The 16835-nt window shown below is 46.7% G+C and overlaps 2 protein-coding genes and 1 non-coding gene across 6 annotated transcripts in view; 2 read left to right on the forward strand and 1 right to left on the reverse strand.

Annotated features, from left to right (window-relative positions):
- Positions 1-9227, reverse strand: part of SEC24B (SEC24 homolog B, COPII coat complex component) — an 83310-nt gene extending 74083 nt beyond the window's left edge. For 3 of the 4 annotated variants that reach the window (XM_063458363.1, XM_063458362.1, XM_063458360.1), the window contains exons 1-2: positions 9084-9227; positions 814-1506 (exon numbers count right to left, since the gene is read on the reverse strand). In XM_063458363.1, coding sequence (XP_063314433.1) covers positions 814-1506; positions 9084-9141 — 751 coding nt within the window. In that variant the 5' untranslated portion in view covers positions 9142-9227. The remainder of the gene's footprint in view (positions 1-813; positions 1507-9083) is intronic. The other variant, XM_063458361.1, reaches the window with a different exon arrangement.
- On the forward strand, positions 2106-8325 carry LOC134615229 (fap1 adhesin-like; the record flags this gene model as incomplete). Its single annotated transcript, XM_063459720.1, has 8 exons — positions 2106-2207; positions 7274-7336; positions 7592-7664; positions 7738-7820; positions 7854-7976; positions 8014-8124; positions 8174-8224; positions 8266-8325. Coding segments are annotated over exons 1-8 (666 nt in total), but the record flags the coding sequence as incomplete, so codon positions are not given.
- Positions 9228-9578: 351 nt separating the features above from the next.
- On the forward strand, positions 9579-9650 carry TRNAA-UGC (transfer RNA alanine (anticodon UGC)). The gene has a single exon. It is a non-coding gene; the product is annotated as a tRNA-Ala (tRNA).
- The last annotated feature ends 7185 nt before the right edge of the window (positions 9651-16835 follow it).

Genomic DNA, 16835 nt, shown 5'->3' on the forward strand with positions numbered 1-16835 from the left:
CTTCTTTTAAGGAATATTGGCTTGTGCGGTTGCTGAGCTGCTATTTCCTATATTTCTGAGAGTGCATCAACTCAACAGTTACACTGGACAAGAGAAGAAACTAACTACAACTCATACCCTGCTATATATGCTATATAAAGAAAAACAACTTGCCTATTTTGCCCTATGTGTCACTCTAATACCCACAAGAGTCTTTGTTTAAATAATTGTTTCACTCCCCTCCCCAACTTAACAGACACCACCTCTTTCAAAACCAACTGAAAAGTTTGGTCTTTTTTGGTTCTATTTTCTTCCTTTCTATTTTTGCCAAGCTGTCCATGCCATTACGTGTAGCCATGGATGAGTGTGTGGTTTCCTCATTTTAATCACCTATAAAGTTATATTCAACAACCAGATGTGGATATCAGTCCTCTGATTGCACCATCTAACATTCATATTGAAGGCATTGGGATTCCCTGAATTGACATTTTGTTTTGGCTGTTGAATGGGACCATAGACTAGGCCCTGAACCTTCCCAGTATAACTCCATATCTGATCACACTCATATTTATCCTGGCTTAAATCGGGCAGCTTCATTACTTACTAATACTGAAGATTGGAGGTTCCATCCAAATTACATAATTCTTAAGAAATCATCAAAAGTCACATACAGTATTATATTGCAAATGATATCATTTTCTCTGTTTTAAGGGTTCCTTTAGTTATATTTTTTCTTCACTGTTGTACACTCAAGTTGTGATTGTCACATTTTGTATATATCATAAAACAATATTTACCAGCACAACAAGGCAATGTTAAGTATGCAATTCTTACCTGTACTCGATGGATGGTGTTTCTCAAGTGAAGAGACACCATGGTTTTGCAGTTGACCATCAAGGAACCTTTGCTGTTCTGCACCTGGCACTGCCGGTGCACTATGTTGATGCAAATTATGATGAAGAACTGAAGGGCCACCCCCAACCAAGAACTTATTTGCATTATTATTGACCTGAGGGATGGCTTGAATGCTTTGGGAGGCCATCATTTGTCCATACTCACACGGGACTGACGGTCGAAGTGATCCTGCATATTGTGTACTACCAGCTGTGGAGGACGCATATTGGCCAGAATAAGTGGGCATTCCCTGAGGTGGACATGATGAAGTGACAGGATATGATGCATAACCATATTCACTAGCAATTGCAGGGTGTGGCTGCTGGAAACCAGGATTTGCATTAACTGTTGAAGGCCCTACTCCTTGTGATACTGGAATATGGTAACCTTGAGGTGACGTGTGATACAACTGGTGTGCTTGTTGACTTGTGCTCACAAGATTAGGATGGATAGGATGTGGTGGAGGGTTTTGGGGCAAAGCTGCATAGCTGCTGGAGTAATAGTTATCTCCATGTTGGCCATCCATGTACGAAGGAGCAACTTTACTCGGCACTTGGGAGTAGAATGCAGGGGCTGCACTGTGAGCTGATGGATACTGTCTGTATGCCGATGATGGCTGACCTTGGGCTAGTCCTGAAAAGAAAAGAAAAAAATGAAAAAAAGTTAAGTACTCACACGAAAATTGAATAGGATAAATGTGTACATGAGAAGAGAGAGGAAGCACTCACTTGACCAAAATTATATATAAATAGTATTCTGTCCAAAAGACAGGTAAGTCGCAGATTCCTTAAGATACAAACTTGAAGTCAAGGGTGTCCCAACTTTGGCCATTGAGCTTTTGGTTGACAATATTAATTTTCTAACCAGAATACACTAACAAACAGCCCTACATATTTTATAAAGGTAGACAAAACATCATCACAGAAGAATCACTGGGAATGTAGTTGCATCATAAGACTACAATTACCATGCCACTGCGTCAATCCGATATATCTGCTACAACTGCAATTTTAATGAATAAGCAAGAAAATTGCTTATTTTAGACCAACAGTTTAGTATATATTTTTCCGTTATTTTCCCAGCACAAATATTTTGACATGAAATTGGCAATCCAAGTCTTTTCCTGAAAATTCCAGTTTAGGGGGATAACCCTGAAAGAACCAAAATACTGACAGGCCCTTACTTAGATTGCTTATTGAATATATGGTGTATAACAGTGCTTGACAAATCACATGCTACAGATTGCCATTGCAACCGAGAAATGTCAACGGGTGCAACATTTTAACACAAACAAACTGCAGGAGTTGTTGCTACAACATCTTACTTTTAAAAAGGTCAGCCAGAGGCTGAATAATAACTATTAGCTGAAACAATGGCCAGTCTCTTTTCACTTAAATGACCCATTTCTCAGTCTGCTCTTGCTGTTAATATCCTACCACCTTTTAATAATGAATGATACAAGACTAGAATATGCAGTTATTACAATGCTGGATTGCAGCATACATTCACCATATGTAACACCAGTGTTAGATGTATAAATGTTATACAGGTTTACCTAGCTATCTTCGACAACATGATTTCCAAATATGCTTGCTTTAAACAGACATTAAATAACATCACCAGCTGATCTCATTTGCTCTCTGGGGACTACGTGCAATGAGAAGCAAAAGACAAAAGCCTTTATATAGCCATAAAGGCCAATATTAAAGGGCCACTTTAAGAACCATAAAACCATGCTCTTTGCATAGGTTATGTGCAAGGAGACCCTTAGTCAGTGTCCTTGCACAGAGTTGCTTATAATTGGAGTAACTTGCAAAAAGTGGTACAAATATAATGTGCTACAGCAACTGATTATAAAGTTGCCTGTGCGTACCTGCACATCGGTTAGGGACTCGGGCTGCTACTTGGCCTCCTCCGGTTGCGCTCATATCCAGCATGATATAAGACGCCACTCGCTGCACGCTAGAGGCATTTTAATGGACATTGGGACAACGTTCATGTACGTTCTGATGTCATGTGACATGAATCATCCAATCACGGCCATGCTAGAGGTATTTAAACTTCTTTCACCAGTTCTTCAGTGCCCTGTCATGGTTTCCACTGGTGGTTATCAGAGAGCATGTTCATCTTCTTTCTCCTACTGGTACATTGACTTTGGCTTGTTTTAGACTATCCCGTATTCTGGTATCCTTGATCTTTTGGCTTGTATTCTCGTTCTTGTCTCTTTCTGTGTCCCTGACCTCGGCTTGTTCCTGACCATTCTCTTTTACATTAAATCCAGTCATTCTAATACATTTCTTTGGTTTTGGCTTTTTTACTACTTCTACTTTATTTAATTCTACTTTAATTCTAAAAGCAATTTTTAAATTGTCCAACTTACAGTGTGTGCGTGCTATTGTCCCTACCTACCCCAGAGAGCCTGAACAGTGGTTGCATTCTAGCAAGGTCTGTGCTGGAGACCAGTGATTCCCAAACCAACATCAACAATCCAAGATTTATATATTTCCCATTTAAATTCCAATGCAGATATTGACAAAACCTGAACTGCTGCTGGGTCATGAGCACTGATTTGGAAAACTTTAAGAACCATAAAACCATGCTCTTTGCATAGACTGATCAAGTCTCTACTTCAAGGGCTCGACAAATCCCAAGCACCCGGTTACCATGGCGACTACACATTTCACCCTGGCGCCTGGGATTTGTCAGCCCTTTACCTAAAGCGTCCGGCTGGGCAAACAATGGAGCCGTCTGCCCTGGGGAGCATCGGGGTGGCGGCTCAGGGAGCATTGGAGCTAGCCGGCCTGCCACCCTGGAGAGCAACAAGGTGGTCGGCAGAGGCGGCGCATTAGGGAGCAGTGATCTTCTCCTGCAGCTCCTTTTGAGAATGCTTTACTATGGACTGGCTGAATGCGCACGCGGCACATTCAGCTGATGACAACCGAAGGAGGAGGAGAGTACCCAGCGCCGAGGGAGCAAGGTGAGTGTTTAACCCCCTTCCTACCCCTTCAGCCCGGGGAGTGGGACCCTAAGGGTGGGAGCACCCTCAGGGCACTATAGTGCCAGGAAAACGAGTTTGTTTTCCTGGCACTATAGTGGTCCTTTAATCTGCATTACACAGCACTGATTGTAACATCACTAACAGTAAGTTGTCATAACCTAGGTAATTTAATACATTACCAACTACAGAGATTTACAAGATATGTAAATTTAAAGCAATCTCATTCTCATTATATATTTGATCTAGATACATGGTTCAAATGTTTTGTGCCGGTCATCTAAACAAATACCCTTTTATTAACCACCACCACTGGGTTTGCTATTGAATGGACAATAAACTGACAAGAAGCATGTGATATATAACTGAGTCCACATACAACCAATTTCCTTTGAAAAAGAACCATCTGACTTAAAATAGTTAGCCTACAAATAAATCGATAATAGACCAAAATAGATTAAAATTTAGAACATTAACACCAGTAATGAAATCTCAACAGACAAAACATAAATACCTTAATAATAAATATTATCACCATTAGACAATCAGAAAAATACATTCTTGATTCCCTTTTGGACATTTTTATAACAATCCAGAATCAGTAACCCCTCCTTCATATTCTGAAGCTCCAGCAAGGTAGTAAACAAATCCACTATATGCAGGTGTACAATTACATAACACACCTTTTAATACCATACGCACTTGTTTTTAATGTACACTTAATCCAAAGGAAATCATATGAGAAAACTTGAAGCACAGCAGCTGTATTGATAAGGGTTACTTAGAATTGGTAAACATTACACTTATTTTCTGAAACACACTACAATTGGTTATTTGCACATATATAAAGGAGTATGGAAAAAAAAATACATACACACATATTAGAACTTAAAATCCCTCTAGCTCTGAAGGAATTTTATTCAGTGTTCTATTTCAGGCAGTAAAGACAACATACATTAGAAAGTTAATAAAATCTTTCCAAGTTGGCAGCAGTGTGAAAAACCCCTCACAAAATCTGTAATTTTTCCTATAGGCGTAACTGAAAAAATGCAGTATATGGTGTAAAAGCACAAAAAACACTTGCAGGGTTATTTACTGAAGTGAGAATACAAAGTGAATTTAAATGTAAGGCAAAAGTAGCTTAACTTAGGTGACTTAGATAATGTTTCCATTTCGGCTACCTTAATCTTAAAGGAAAACTATATGGTCATGAATAGGGGGGCACTGCAGCACTGGCAAATCAGTATTCCTGACCCCATAGTGTTAAACACACTTTAAGCTGGCATGCCCCTGCTTAAATAATGTAATAAACGTACCTTTATTCCAGCTCTGCGCAGGTATGCCGGTGTTGGCTCCGCCCACAATCCACTTCCTTGGCTGAGATCATCAGAACTGACAATCTCAGCCAATCCAATACTTTCCTATGGGGGAGCCAAACGCAACACTGGCCAATCAGCATCTCCTCAAGAAGAACATTAAAGGGACACTCCAGGCACCCAGACCACTTCTGCCCAGTAGAGTGGTCTGGGTGCCAACTCCCACTACCCTTAACCCTGCAAGTGTAATTATTGCAGTTTTCATAAACTGCAATATTTACCCTGCAGGGTTAAGTCCTCCTCTAGTGGCAGTCTATCAGACAGCCACTAGAGGGACTTCCGTGTTCTTAGAACACGAAAAGTGTGTTATACGATGCTGGACATCCTTACGCTATGTGAGGAACTCCAGCGTCGCCAAAATCCCCATTAGAAAGCATCGTGGCCATTGCCACGCATGCGCATTAGGTCTTCCCCGCCGACTCGGAGCGTAGGCGGAGGCTGACCAGCGCCAAGGGACATCGGCGCTGGACTCCGGTAAGTCACTGAAGGGGATTTTAACCCCTTCAGCAACTGGGGAAGGGGGGTGGGAGCAAGAGGGGCACTACAGGGTCCTGCAGTGCCAGGAAAACTAATATGTTTTCCTGGCACTAGAGAATCCCTTTATATCAATGTGGAATGTTCAGTGTCTCCATGCACAGTGCTGCACACCCAGGAAGCACCTCTAGTGGCCGTCTGAGTGACTGCCAATGGAGGTGTCCCTAGGCATTAATCTAAAAACTACCTTTTTCTGAAAAGGTAATGTTTACATAAAAAATACCTGCAGAAATGGCCTATACACACCAGAACAATTACATTAAGCTTTATAAGTTCTGGTTACTATAGTTTCCTTTCAAATTTGAAATTCACTTTGAATTCTCACTTTAGCGAATAACTCCTGTAAGAAGCTAAAATTGAAGCATAGTTGACATCAAGTAAGATTAACATATTTGCTGGAGCAACCAAAAGTTAGATTCTAAATACTCTGAAAGAATCATGTGAGTCGCAGTTCCATAAAGTCAGTGCATGGAGTGTCTCCTTAATTAATGGGTGGCCATAATGGCCTTAGCTGTCGAATCATTTGGTAGTTGTACAAAATCTGGGGATCTACCTTTGGACAGTTTTCTATCGGCCCCCATGTCGGTTCGCCCCCATGTCAGTCAGTCAGTCTGTCCCCCATGTCAGTCAGTCAGTCTGTCCCCCAGTCAGTCTGTCCCCCATGTCAGTCAGTCAGTCTGTCCCCCAGTCAGTCTGTCCCCCATGTCAGTCAGTCAGTCTGTCCCCCAGTCAGTCTGTCCCCCATGTCAGTCAGTCAGTCTGTCCCCCAGTCAGTCTGTCCCCCATGTCAGTCAGTCCCCCAGTCAGTCTGTCCCCCAGTCAGTCTGTCCCCCAGTCAGTCTGTCCCCCAGTCAGTCTGTCCCCCATGTCAGTCAGTCAGTCTGTCCCCCAGTCAGTCTGTCCCCCAGTCAGTCTGTCCCCCAGTCAGTCTGTCCCCCAGTCAGTCTGTCCCCCATGTCCCCCAGTCAGTCAGTCCCCCATGTCAGTCAGTCTGTCCCCCATGTCCCCCAGTCAGTCTGTCCCCCATGTCCCCCAGTCAGTCAGTCCCCCATGTCAGTCAGTCAGTCAGTCCCCCATGTCAGTCAGTCAGTCCCCCATGTCAGTCAGTCAGTCAGTCCCCCATGTCAGTCAGTCCCCCATGTCAGTCAGTCCCCCATGTCAGTCTGTCCCCCATGTCAGTCTGTCCCCCAGTCAGTCTGTCCCCCAGTCAGTCTGTCCCCCAGTCAGTCTGTCCCCCAGTCAGTCTGTCCCCCAGTCAGTCTGTCCCCCAGTCAGTCTGTCCCCCAGTCAGTCTGTCCCCCAGTCAGTCTGTCCCCCAGTCAGTCTGTCCCCCAGTCAGTCTGTCCCCCAGTCAGTCTGTCCCCCAGTCAGTCTGTCCCCCAGTCAGTCTGTCCCCCAGTCAGTCTGTCCCCCAGTCAGTCTGTCCCCCAGTCAGTCTGTCCCCCAGTCAGTCTGTCCCCCAGTCAGTCTGTCCCCCAGTCAGTCTGTCCCCCAGTCAGTCAGTCAGTCCCCCAGTCAGTCAGTCAGTCAGTCCCCCAGTCAGTCAGTCAGTCAGTCAGTCCCCCAGTCAGTCCCCCAGTCAGTCCCCCAGTCAGTCCCCCAGTCAGTCCCCCAGTCAGTCCCCCAGTCAGTCCCCCAGTCAGTCCCCCAGTCAGTCCCTCAGTCAGTCAGTCAGTCAGTCAGTCAGTCAGTCAGTCAGTCAGTCAGTCAGTCCCCCAGTCAGTCCCCCAGTCAGTCCCCCAGTCAGTCCCCCAGTCAGTCCCTCAGTCAGTCAGTCAGTCCCTCAGTCAGTCAGTCAGTCCCTCAGTCAGTCAGTCAGTCCCTCAGTCAGTCAGTCAGTCAGTCAGTCAGTCAGTCAGTCAGTCAGTCCCCCAGTCAGTCAGTCGGTCCCCCAGTCAGTCCCCCAGTCAGTCCCCCAGTCAGTCCCCCAGTCAGTCAGTCCCCCAGTCAGTCCCCCAGTCAGTCAGTCCCCCAGTCAGTCAGTCCCCCAGTCAGTCAGTCAGTCAGTCCCCCAGTCAGTCAGTCAGTCCCCCAGTCAGTCAGTCAGTCCCCCAGTCAGTCAGTCAGTCCCCCAGTCAGTCAGTCAGTCCCCCAGTCAGTCAGTCAGTCAGTCCCCCAGTCAGTCAGTCAGTCAGTCCCCCTGTCAGTCAGTCAGTCAGTCCCCCTGTCAGTCAGTCAGTCAGTCCCCCTGTCAGTCAGTCAGTCCCCCTGTCAGTCAGTCAGTCCCCCTGTCAGTCAGTCAGTCAGTCCCCCTGTCAGTCAGTCAGTCAGTCAGTCAGTCCCCCTGTCAGTCAGTCAGTCAGTCAGTCAGTCCCCCTGTCAGTCAGTCAGTCAGTCCCCCTGTCAGTCAGTCAGTCAGTCCCCCTGTCAGTCAGTCAGTCAGTCCCCCTGTCAGTCAGTCAGTCAGTCCCCCTGTCAGTCAGTCAGTCAGTCCCCCTGTCAGTCAGTCAGTCAGTCCCCCTGTCAGTCAGTCAGTCCCCCTGTCAGTCAGTCAGTCAGTCCCCCTGTCAGTCAGTCAGTCAGTCCCCCTGTCAGTCAGTCAGTCAGTCCCCCTGTCAGTCAGTCAGTCAGTCCCCCTGTCAGTCAGTCAGTCCCCCTGTCAGTCAGTCAGTCAGTCCCCCTGTCAGTCAGTCAGTCAGTCCCCCTGTCAGTCAGTCAGTCAGTCCCCCTGTCAGTCAGTCAGTCCCCCTGTCAGTCAGTCAGTCAGTCCCCCTGTCAGTCAGTCAGTCAGTCCCCCTGTCAGTCACCCTGTCAGTCAGTCAGTCCCCCTCTCAGTCAGTCAGTCAGTCCCCCTCTCAGTCAGTCAGTCAGTCAGTCAGTCAGTCCCCCTCTCAGTCAGTCAGTCAGTCAGTCAGTCCCCCTCTCAGTCAGTCAGTCAGTCCCCCTCTCAGTCAGTCAGTCAGTCAGTCAGTCAGTCCCCCTCTCAGTCAGTCAGTCCGTCCCTCTCTCAGTCAGTCAGTCAGTCAGTCAGTCCCCTTCTCAGTCAGTCAGTCAGTCCCCATGTCAGTCAGTCAGTCCCCATGTCAGTCAGTCAGTCCCCATGTCAGTCAGTCAGTCCCCATGTCAGTCAGTCAGTCAGTCCCCATGTCAGTCAGTCAGTCAGTCCCCATGTCAGTCAGTCTGTCCCCCTGTCAGTCAGTCTGTCCCCATGTCAGTCAGTCTGTCCCCATGTCAGTCAGTCTGTCCCCATGTCAGTCAGTCTGTCCCCATGTCAGTCAGTCTGTCCCCATGTCAGTCTGTCCCCATGTCATTGTACACACAGTCTCCTGGTGTTAGCCCATGGTATCTCCTCACAGCCCTCTCACTATGCCTGTGGTCGCTCTCACCGTTGTGCTGCCCTGCTGGGGGGCCCGTGGCGGACATTTTTCCGATCCGTGCGGATCACAACCGGTCACAGCCCACAGCCGCAACCACCGGCTTGCGGGAAGTAACCCCAGCACTGCAACTGCGCACAGCCTTCTGGAACATCACGTGACCGGCAGCAGCCTATTGCCCGAGGAAGGGATTAGCTCAGACAGGGCATTGCCCGGGCCAAGAGAGCGCCCTCTATGGGCTGGAGGGGGACTGCAGGGTGATACCAGTCCAGGATTCGATCGTCTATCAGCTCCATCATGGTGAAAGAGTTCTATGTCCCTGGGAAAACGACTGACTCCGACACAAACAGAACTCTGATATGTTACCTGTAAGCTATGGTTGCAAAACTCTAATGTTAATGTAACGTAACAAGTGTGAAAAATAAACAACTCCCCTCCCCCGGATCCCTGCTACATATACTTCGGAGCATGCATAAATGTCTAGTAGGGGATGTAGCTCAGTGGTAGAGCGCATGCTTTGCATGTATGAGGCCCCGGGTTCAATCCCCGGCATCTCCACTTTTTTTTTTTTCCTCTTTAAAGCTTATTTTAAGATTTTATTATAGACACGGAGGCTCGTATATATGCATTCTCTTTCTTATTTATTCCCTCAGCAGCAAGAAAAAGTTGAGAAAACGAAAAAAACTCTGCCTAGGAACAGTGGCAGCCAATAATGTCACAGTGTCCATATGAAAGAAAGCTGTCATCTGTTGCTCCTCCTCTTTCTTGCTGCTCCCTCAGAGATACGTACCCATTTGTATTGGGACGACGGCCCTATGGTAAGTGTACTTACTACCCCTTTCCCCCAGGTAAAGGTGGGTGGCAGATTGGCCAGTTTTACCCATGTGTGGCAAATGATTACGTCAGACCGGTGGGTTCTTCAAACAGTACAGGGCTACCAGTTAGACCTAATAGCCACTCCCATACAGCTCATGGCCCCAAGAGAGCTATCGCTCCCCCACGATCAGGCTATACTGATTACTCTAGAGATTTCAGATCTGGTCAACAAGAATGCAAGAGATCCCGGTAAACCAACAGGGCTTCACAAGCACTCTATTCCTAGTGCCAAAGAAAGGGGGCGGAGTACGCCCAGTGATAAATCTTTGACAGCTAAATGCGTTCCTTCAGTACAGACACTTCAAATTGGAGGGCATTCACTGCCTCGGAGATTTACTTCTACCAGCGGACTGGATGGTCAAGTTAGACCTGCGAGACGCATATCTGACAATTCCCATCGCGGAAGACTACAGAGACTTATTGCATTTTACCTGGCAAGGAAGATGGCACTTCAAATGCCTTCCATTCGGTCTATCCTCGGCACCATAGTGCTTCACCAAAGTGATAAAACCAGTGATAGCATTCCTCAGAGCACAAGGGGTCAGACTCATCATATACCTAGATGACATCCTTCTTCTAGCCAGCTCACCATCCCTATTGCTTACCCACTTGGATTGGACACTGCACCTCCTACAGAACGTAGGCTTCCTCATCAACTGGGAGAAGTCGATCTTAGAATCAACACAGGGCATAGAATGTTTAGGCTTTCAAGTCAATTCCATTCAATAGACCCTCTGCCTTCCGGAAGACAAGGTCAAGACCATAAAAAAGGAGATCAGACGAATCTTACGAGCTCCAGACTTCTCAATACGAAAACTGGCACGAATCATAGGTCTGCTCGCCTCATCCATCCAGGCAATATTTCCAGGCCCGCTGCACTACCGGGCGTTACAGAGACTCAAAGGCTCCTATCTCCGTGCTGGCCACACATACGAAACGCGACTCATTATGGACGCAGAGTCCAGGGAGGAACTAGCTTGGTGGCTCGCCCACATGGAGGCCTGGAATGGCAGAGCGATATACGGGGCAACACCAGACATGATTATAGAGTCGGACGCCAGCTCATATGGCTGGGGCGCACGCTGTGGAGATATTACTACCGGTGGCAGATGGTCGGAGCAAGAAACATGGCCCCACATCAACTGCTTGGATCATTCGCCATCCGCAGCCTGTGTCAGCGACAGTGTGTCAGCGGTGAGATACATAAACCACTTGGGGGGCACAAAATCAAAGATGTTGACCCTCCGCGCCAAAGAGTTTTGGCACTTATGTCTCCGCAACAACATCTCCGTGATTGCGGAAAACATTCCGGGGCTGGACAACTCCATAGCAGATTGGAACTCCAGATACCTCAGGGACTCGGGAAATTGGAAGTTACACAGACAGACTTTTCTCCAACTACAAGCACTGTGGGGTAAACTGGACATCGACCTATTTGCTGATCGGTTGAACACACAACTCCCGAAGTTTTACAGCTGGAGACCAGGCCCGGCAGCTCTAGCGACCGATGCATTCCTACAAGTATGGCCACAGACAAGGCATTATGCATTCCCACCGTTCAACCTCATACCTCGGACTCTCATCCATCTCAGACGGTACAAAGGTTCCTTGGTATTGGTTACCCCGTTATGGCGGACACAGACGTGGTTCCCCAGACTGCTGGAGATGTCAATAGATTTCCCTTGATTGGTCCCGAACCTGCTGGAGTTGCTGACCGACCCGGATGGGAACTCGCACGACTTAGTGGACAGAGGTCTGTTACGCCTCATAGCTTGGCTCCTTTCAGGGGACCCTGGACCATCCCTGACGTTCCACAGGCAACGCTCAAGCTTTTGGCACAGGCGTGGGCACCAGGCACTAGAAACGCTTACCATTCAGCATGGAGATCATGGTCTAGCTGGTGCCTGGCAAGGGAAGTGGATCCCATATCTGCCCCTCTGAGTAAGATACTACATTTCCTCACATCTATGTTTGAAGCAGGAAAAGCATATCGTACGATCAATGTAAACAGATCGGCTATAGCAGCAGGCCATCAGGGGTTTACAGGAAATACAGCAGGAAACCACCCCGTGACTTGTCGACTCATGAAAGGAATTGGAGACCTCCAACGGCCAGGTATTCGGCCTTCTGGGATGTCAACATAGTCCTCAATTTCTTAGACTCGTGGCCGACAAATCAAGAGCTCTCACTTCAGAAACTTTCTGCAAAATTACTCATCCTCCTGTGTTTACTTGCATGTAAACGGGTTTCAGATGTCAGGGCCTTGGACTGGAACGCCATCAATTTTCAATCGGGCGGAGTGTTAGTTAACATTTCACGAATAACTAAGACCTCAACTAAACAAGTGTTCTATCCAGGTTTCCCTAACAAACCTAATCTGTGCCCTGTACTATGTCTGAAGGCATATCTGGCCTACACGACTACCCTTCGGTCTCCACAGGAAGGCGCATTATTTATTTCCCTTCGGAAACCACACCTCCCAGTCTCATCTCCCATATTGGGCCGCTGGACAAGATGGATGCTTTCTACAGCAGGGATTGATGTAAGTTTTTCACCTCATTCTGTAAGAGGGGCGAAGGCTTCCAAGGCTTCGACGATAGGTTGTCGCTTGGAGGATATCATGAAAGCGGATGATTGGTCTAATGAGTCTACGTTTAGGGACTTTTATTGTCGACCTATTGAGCATTTTTCTTCAAGGATTATCGATCAGCTTTGAAATTGCATATATACGAGCCTCCGTGTCTATAATAAAATTCCAAGATTTTACTATTTACATGACGTAAAGTCATGATTTTATTAAAGGACCACTCTAGGCACCCAGACCACTTCAGCCTAATTAAGTGGTCTGGGTGCCAGGTCCAACTAGGGTTAACCCATTTTTTTATAAACATAGCAATTTCAGAGAAACAGCTATGTTTATAAATGGGTTAATCCAGCCCTCAAAGCCTCTAGTGGCTGTCTCATTGACAGCCGCTAGAGGCGCTTGCGTGATTCTCACTGTTAAAATCACAGTGAGAGCACGCAAGCGACCATAGGAAACCATTGATAATGCTTTCCTATGAGACCGGCTGAATGCGCGCGCAGCTCTTGCTGCGCGTGTGCATTCAGCCGAATGGGAGGAGAGGAGGAGGATCGGAGGAGAAGAGCTCCCCGCCCGGCGCTGGAGAAAGGTAAGTTTTAACCCCTTTCCTCTCCCCAGAGCCCGGCGGGAGGGGGTCCCTGAGGGTGGCGGCACTCTCAGGGCACTATAGTGCCATGAAAACGAGTATGTTTTCCTGGCACTATAGTGGTCCTTTAAAGACACGGAGGCGAGTATTATTCCCTCCCGCCCAACCGCGGAAGGTGGATACAGTGGTTATATATTTCTGGTACAAGAACTATGGTAAGTCACATACGGCATGTTTGAATTATTTCATAGTTAAAATTTTAAGGTAGGATAAGAAGATTTTGGTTATCTTGGAATACTTGGATTTATGATTATGTTGTTCAAAGATATACAAATAGTCGAAAGATAAGGTTTTACCACATATTTGTTTTTCTTTGCAGCCTAAATGGTGATACGGATAATCTCGTTATTAACTGATTGGATGTTATTGGACGTTAATTCGTTCTATGGAAGGTCGCAGACAGAAAGAGGAGGAGCAATAGATGACAGCTTCCTTTCATATGGACACTGTGACATTATTGGCTGCCACTGTTGCTAGGCAGATTTAAATGTTAATGATACCGGAGAAACTGACGGAAGCCAAGCACAGAGAGATGGACATAGGTTTCTTCAGGAAGGAAGAGATTCTTTATTCGATTCACTGACCGGGACTCAGAGGGACTAATGTCACCAAAATACAACAAGATCTGAGCCCCGAACAATAGTGTAGGCTCCTTATATAGGCATGTAACTCCTCCCATAATAAGCTCCACCCACACATACTCTTACCCAATCAATCGAACAAGAACTAACTTCCTGTTTGACCACATGGCTTGCCCAGCACAATGGAGGAGGGGAATACTACATCCTGTATTCTCGCACATGCTCCGTACACTACTGATTGTATCTTTGCCACGTGCAACCAACCGACCGATACACCAGTATATGCACGTACACATACCACGTGGTAATCTCGGCCTACTAAATTTATTTTTACCGAGATTCCACCACATTCCCCCCTTTGATGCCTCTGATATTTTCACAATTCCAGAGGCATCACTTAACCATAGTTTGCATATACCTCAGGTTGCCATGAACCAGACCAGACTTTGCGACTCCATAAAGACATGAATCCCTCAACATTCCTCTTCCTGTACTTGTTCTCCCTGATTTAGATCCTCATATCTATATATATCCATTATCTGTGCAGCAGCCTTTCTCTCTGCTATATTTTATATAATGCCCTGCACAGACCTAACTACCAAAGGAACAAGACGTGGTAGGAGAAGACACAGCATCAAGATTAGCATGACTCCACCTACCAATGCCTTAAGTCCGCCAAACTGCTCATACCAATTACCAAACCAACTACTTGGATTATACCCTTTCCATACCAGAGTAGGCACATGCGCTAGTTTAACCATATAGCTAGTAAGCTCAGCTATTGCTTGCCCTTCATCATCTATTTGAAGACAGCAATTGCTTAGGTTAAACTTCCCACATACACCTCCCTCTACTGCCAATAGGTAATCCAAAGCTAATCTATTTTGGTAAACGGCTGTCCTCATCCTAGTATTATGTTTCGCTAGGAGATTGAGCGCTTGGTAATTATCGCAACCACTGCCTGTAACCTTATAATACGGTTAAGCATATATATTGGGGTTCTATATCCAAAAGTACCATCCTCTGCCCCAGGGCCGGATTAAGAGCACAGTGGGCCTGGTGCTGACAATTATGATGGGCCTAATTACGGAATCTTATCGACCAAAAACACTAAAACAGTCATACCTCCCAAGCGTCATGTATCTGATGGAGATGGTCCTGGAGGGAAACTCATAGGATGCAGCTATAAAAAAACACATACTCTATGCTAATCTCTCTAATTTATGCTTTCATTTTTCAAGTAAATCCATAACCCCTAACAGCAGTGTCCAGTGAAGCAGGAAGTCAATGGGCAGGGTAAAAGGGTGGGACACTGGTGCGAATCACGTAACCAGACCTGCCAAAAGGGGAGAACATGCCTAAAAAGGGGGCATGTCTGTCCAAAGAATTTGAAGGACAGCCTGGCATGAATGCATGTCAGGCTGCACGCCAATCATGCAGGCTGTCCAACTAAGGGCATACAATGCAGGCAGCACCCTGAACTTGACATAAATGCGTCTAATAATGCGCTCACTCCATGCTTTCTAAGGACTGTCCCCTAGCACTCGCTGGTCCACTTGTCTCCTTACTTTCTTACTAGCAGGCAGAAATTTCTGGTATATAGTCTGAACCAGAGAAAAGGTGTATGTAGTGAGTTTAGAAGAAAGGGGACATGCCACAGTGTTAGAGAGACCAATGTCTGCATTATCTAAACTAATTTTATTGTCAGCCAGTCCACACAAGTTTTGTTCCCATACATCCCTCTTGTCAGGGTACCTGAGGCCTCTACCTCTAAGGGAGGTAGAGACTTGGTGGTTTGCCCGTCCAGGCGAGCTGTTTCCTTCGTTCCTCGCGGTTCATCCAGTCACTTAAACACCGACCGCGAGGAATCCACGTCCTTTTCTAGCAGGACGCTCAATACGTGACGTCATGACGCTATCACGAGCGACCTGTCACTCAAGTGTCCGATATCCAATCGGTACTTGTCAGAGGCGTGCTTACCATCCGGAGCCAGGGTATTTAAGCTTACTTCTCTCTTCAGCTCATTGCCCTGTCGTGGTTCTAGCTTGTCTAGTCACTCAGTGCTCTGGTATTCTAGTTTGCTCTATTTGGTTTTGACTCGGCTTGTTGTACTATCCTGCTTCTCTGTTATCCCTTGACCCGGCTTGTCTCTCGCTTATCTGTCTTCTCGTTCCCTCGACCTCGGCTTGTCTCTGACTATTCTCTATTACTCTCGGTACGTTAGTCCGGCCATTCTAAGGTCCGGTATACGTACCTTTCCACTCTTTGTACCCTGCGTGTTGGATCCCTGTCCCGATCCTGACATTACGACAGGGCCAATGGATCCTGCAGGTACAAACAGTCAGCTTGGTTCTTCGGATCCCAGGTTTGACGCCATGGAGCATAGGATGGATCAGATGGCTTTGGCACTACAGGCACTTTTGTCTCGTGCTAGTAATCCACCTGAGGAGACACGTACTCCGTCTATTTCTCCTGCAGTCTCAGGTCTAGAGGTAGCCACTGTAGGTGCTTCTTCCCGTATTACCCCACCAGTACGTTATGGCGGGTCACCGGAGAGGTGTCGTGGCTTTCTGAACCAGATTAGCATCCATTTCGAATTACAACCCCGCTCTTATCCTACAGATAGAGCGAAGGTTGGATTTGTTATTACTTTACTCATTGAGAAAGCTCTGAGATGGGCCAACCCTTTATGGGAGAATGATAATCCACTAGTCTATAATTATAATGCCTTTGTAGCTGCGTTTAGAAGAACTTTTGACCCTCCTGGTAGAAAGGTCAATGCAGCTAGATTACTGTTGCGCCTTAGACAGGACAATCGAACACTTGTGGATTATGCACTAGAGTTCAGGTCCTTGGCGGCAGAAGTTAAGTGGAACGAACAGGCTTATATAGATGTGTTTCTGAATGGGCTATCAGATGTAATTCTTGACGAGGTCGCTACTAGAGAACTCCCTGAAAATTTGGAGGATTTAATTTCTTTTATATCTCGTATTGATGAACGCCTAAGAGAGAGGCAGAACACTCGAGATAGGACCCGTAGACCCTCCTTTAAACTAGCG

Source organism: Pelobates fuscus, chromosome 6, assembly GCF_036172605.1.
Source record: "Pelobates fuscus isolate aPelFus1 chromosome 6, aPelFus1.pri, whole genome shotgun sequence".
NCBI lineage: Eukaryota > Metazoa > Chordata > Amphibia > Anura > Pelobatidae > Pelobates > Pelobates fuscus.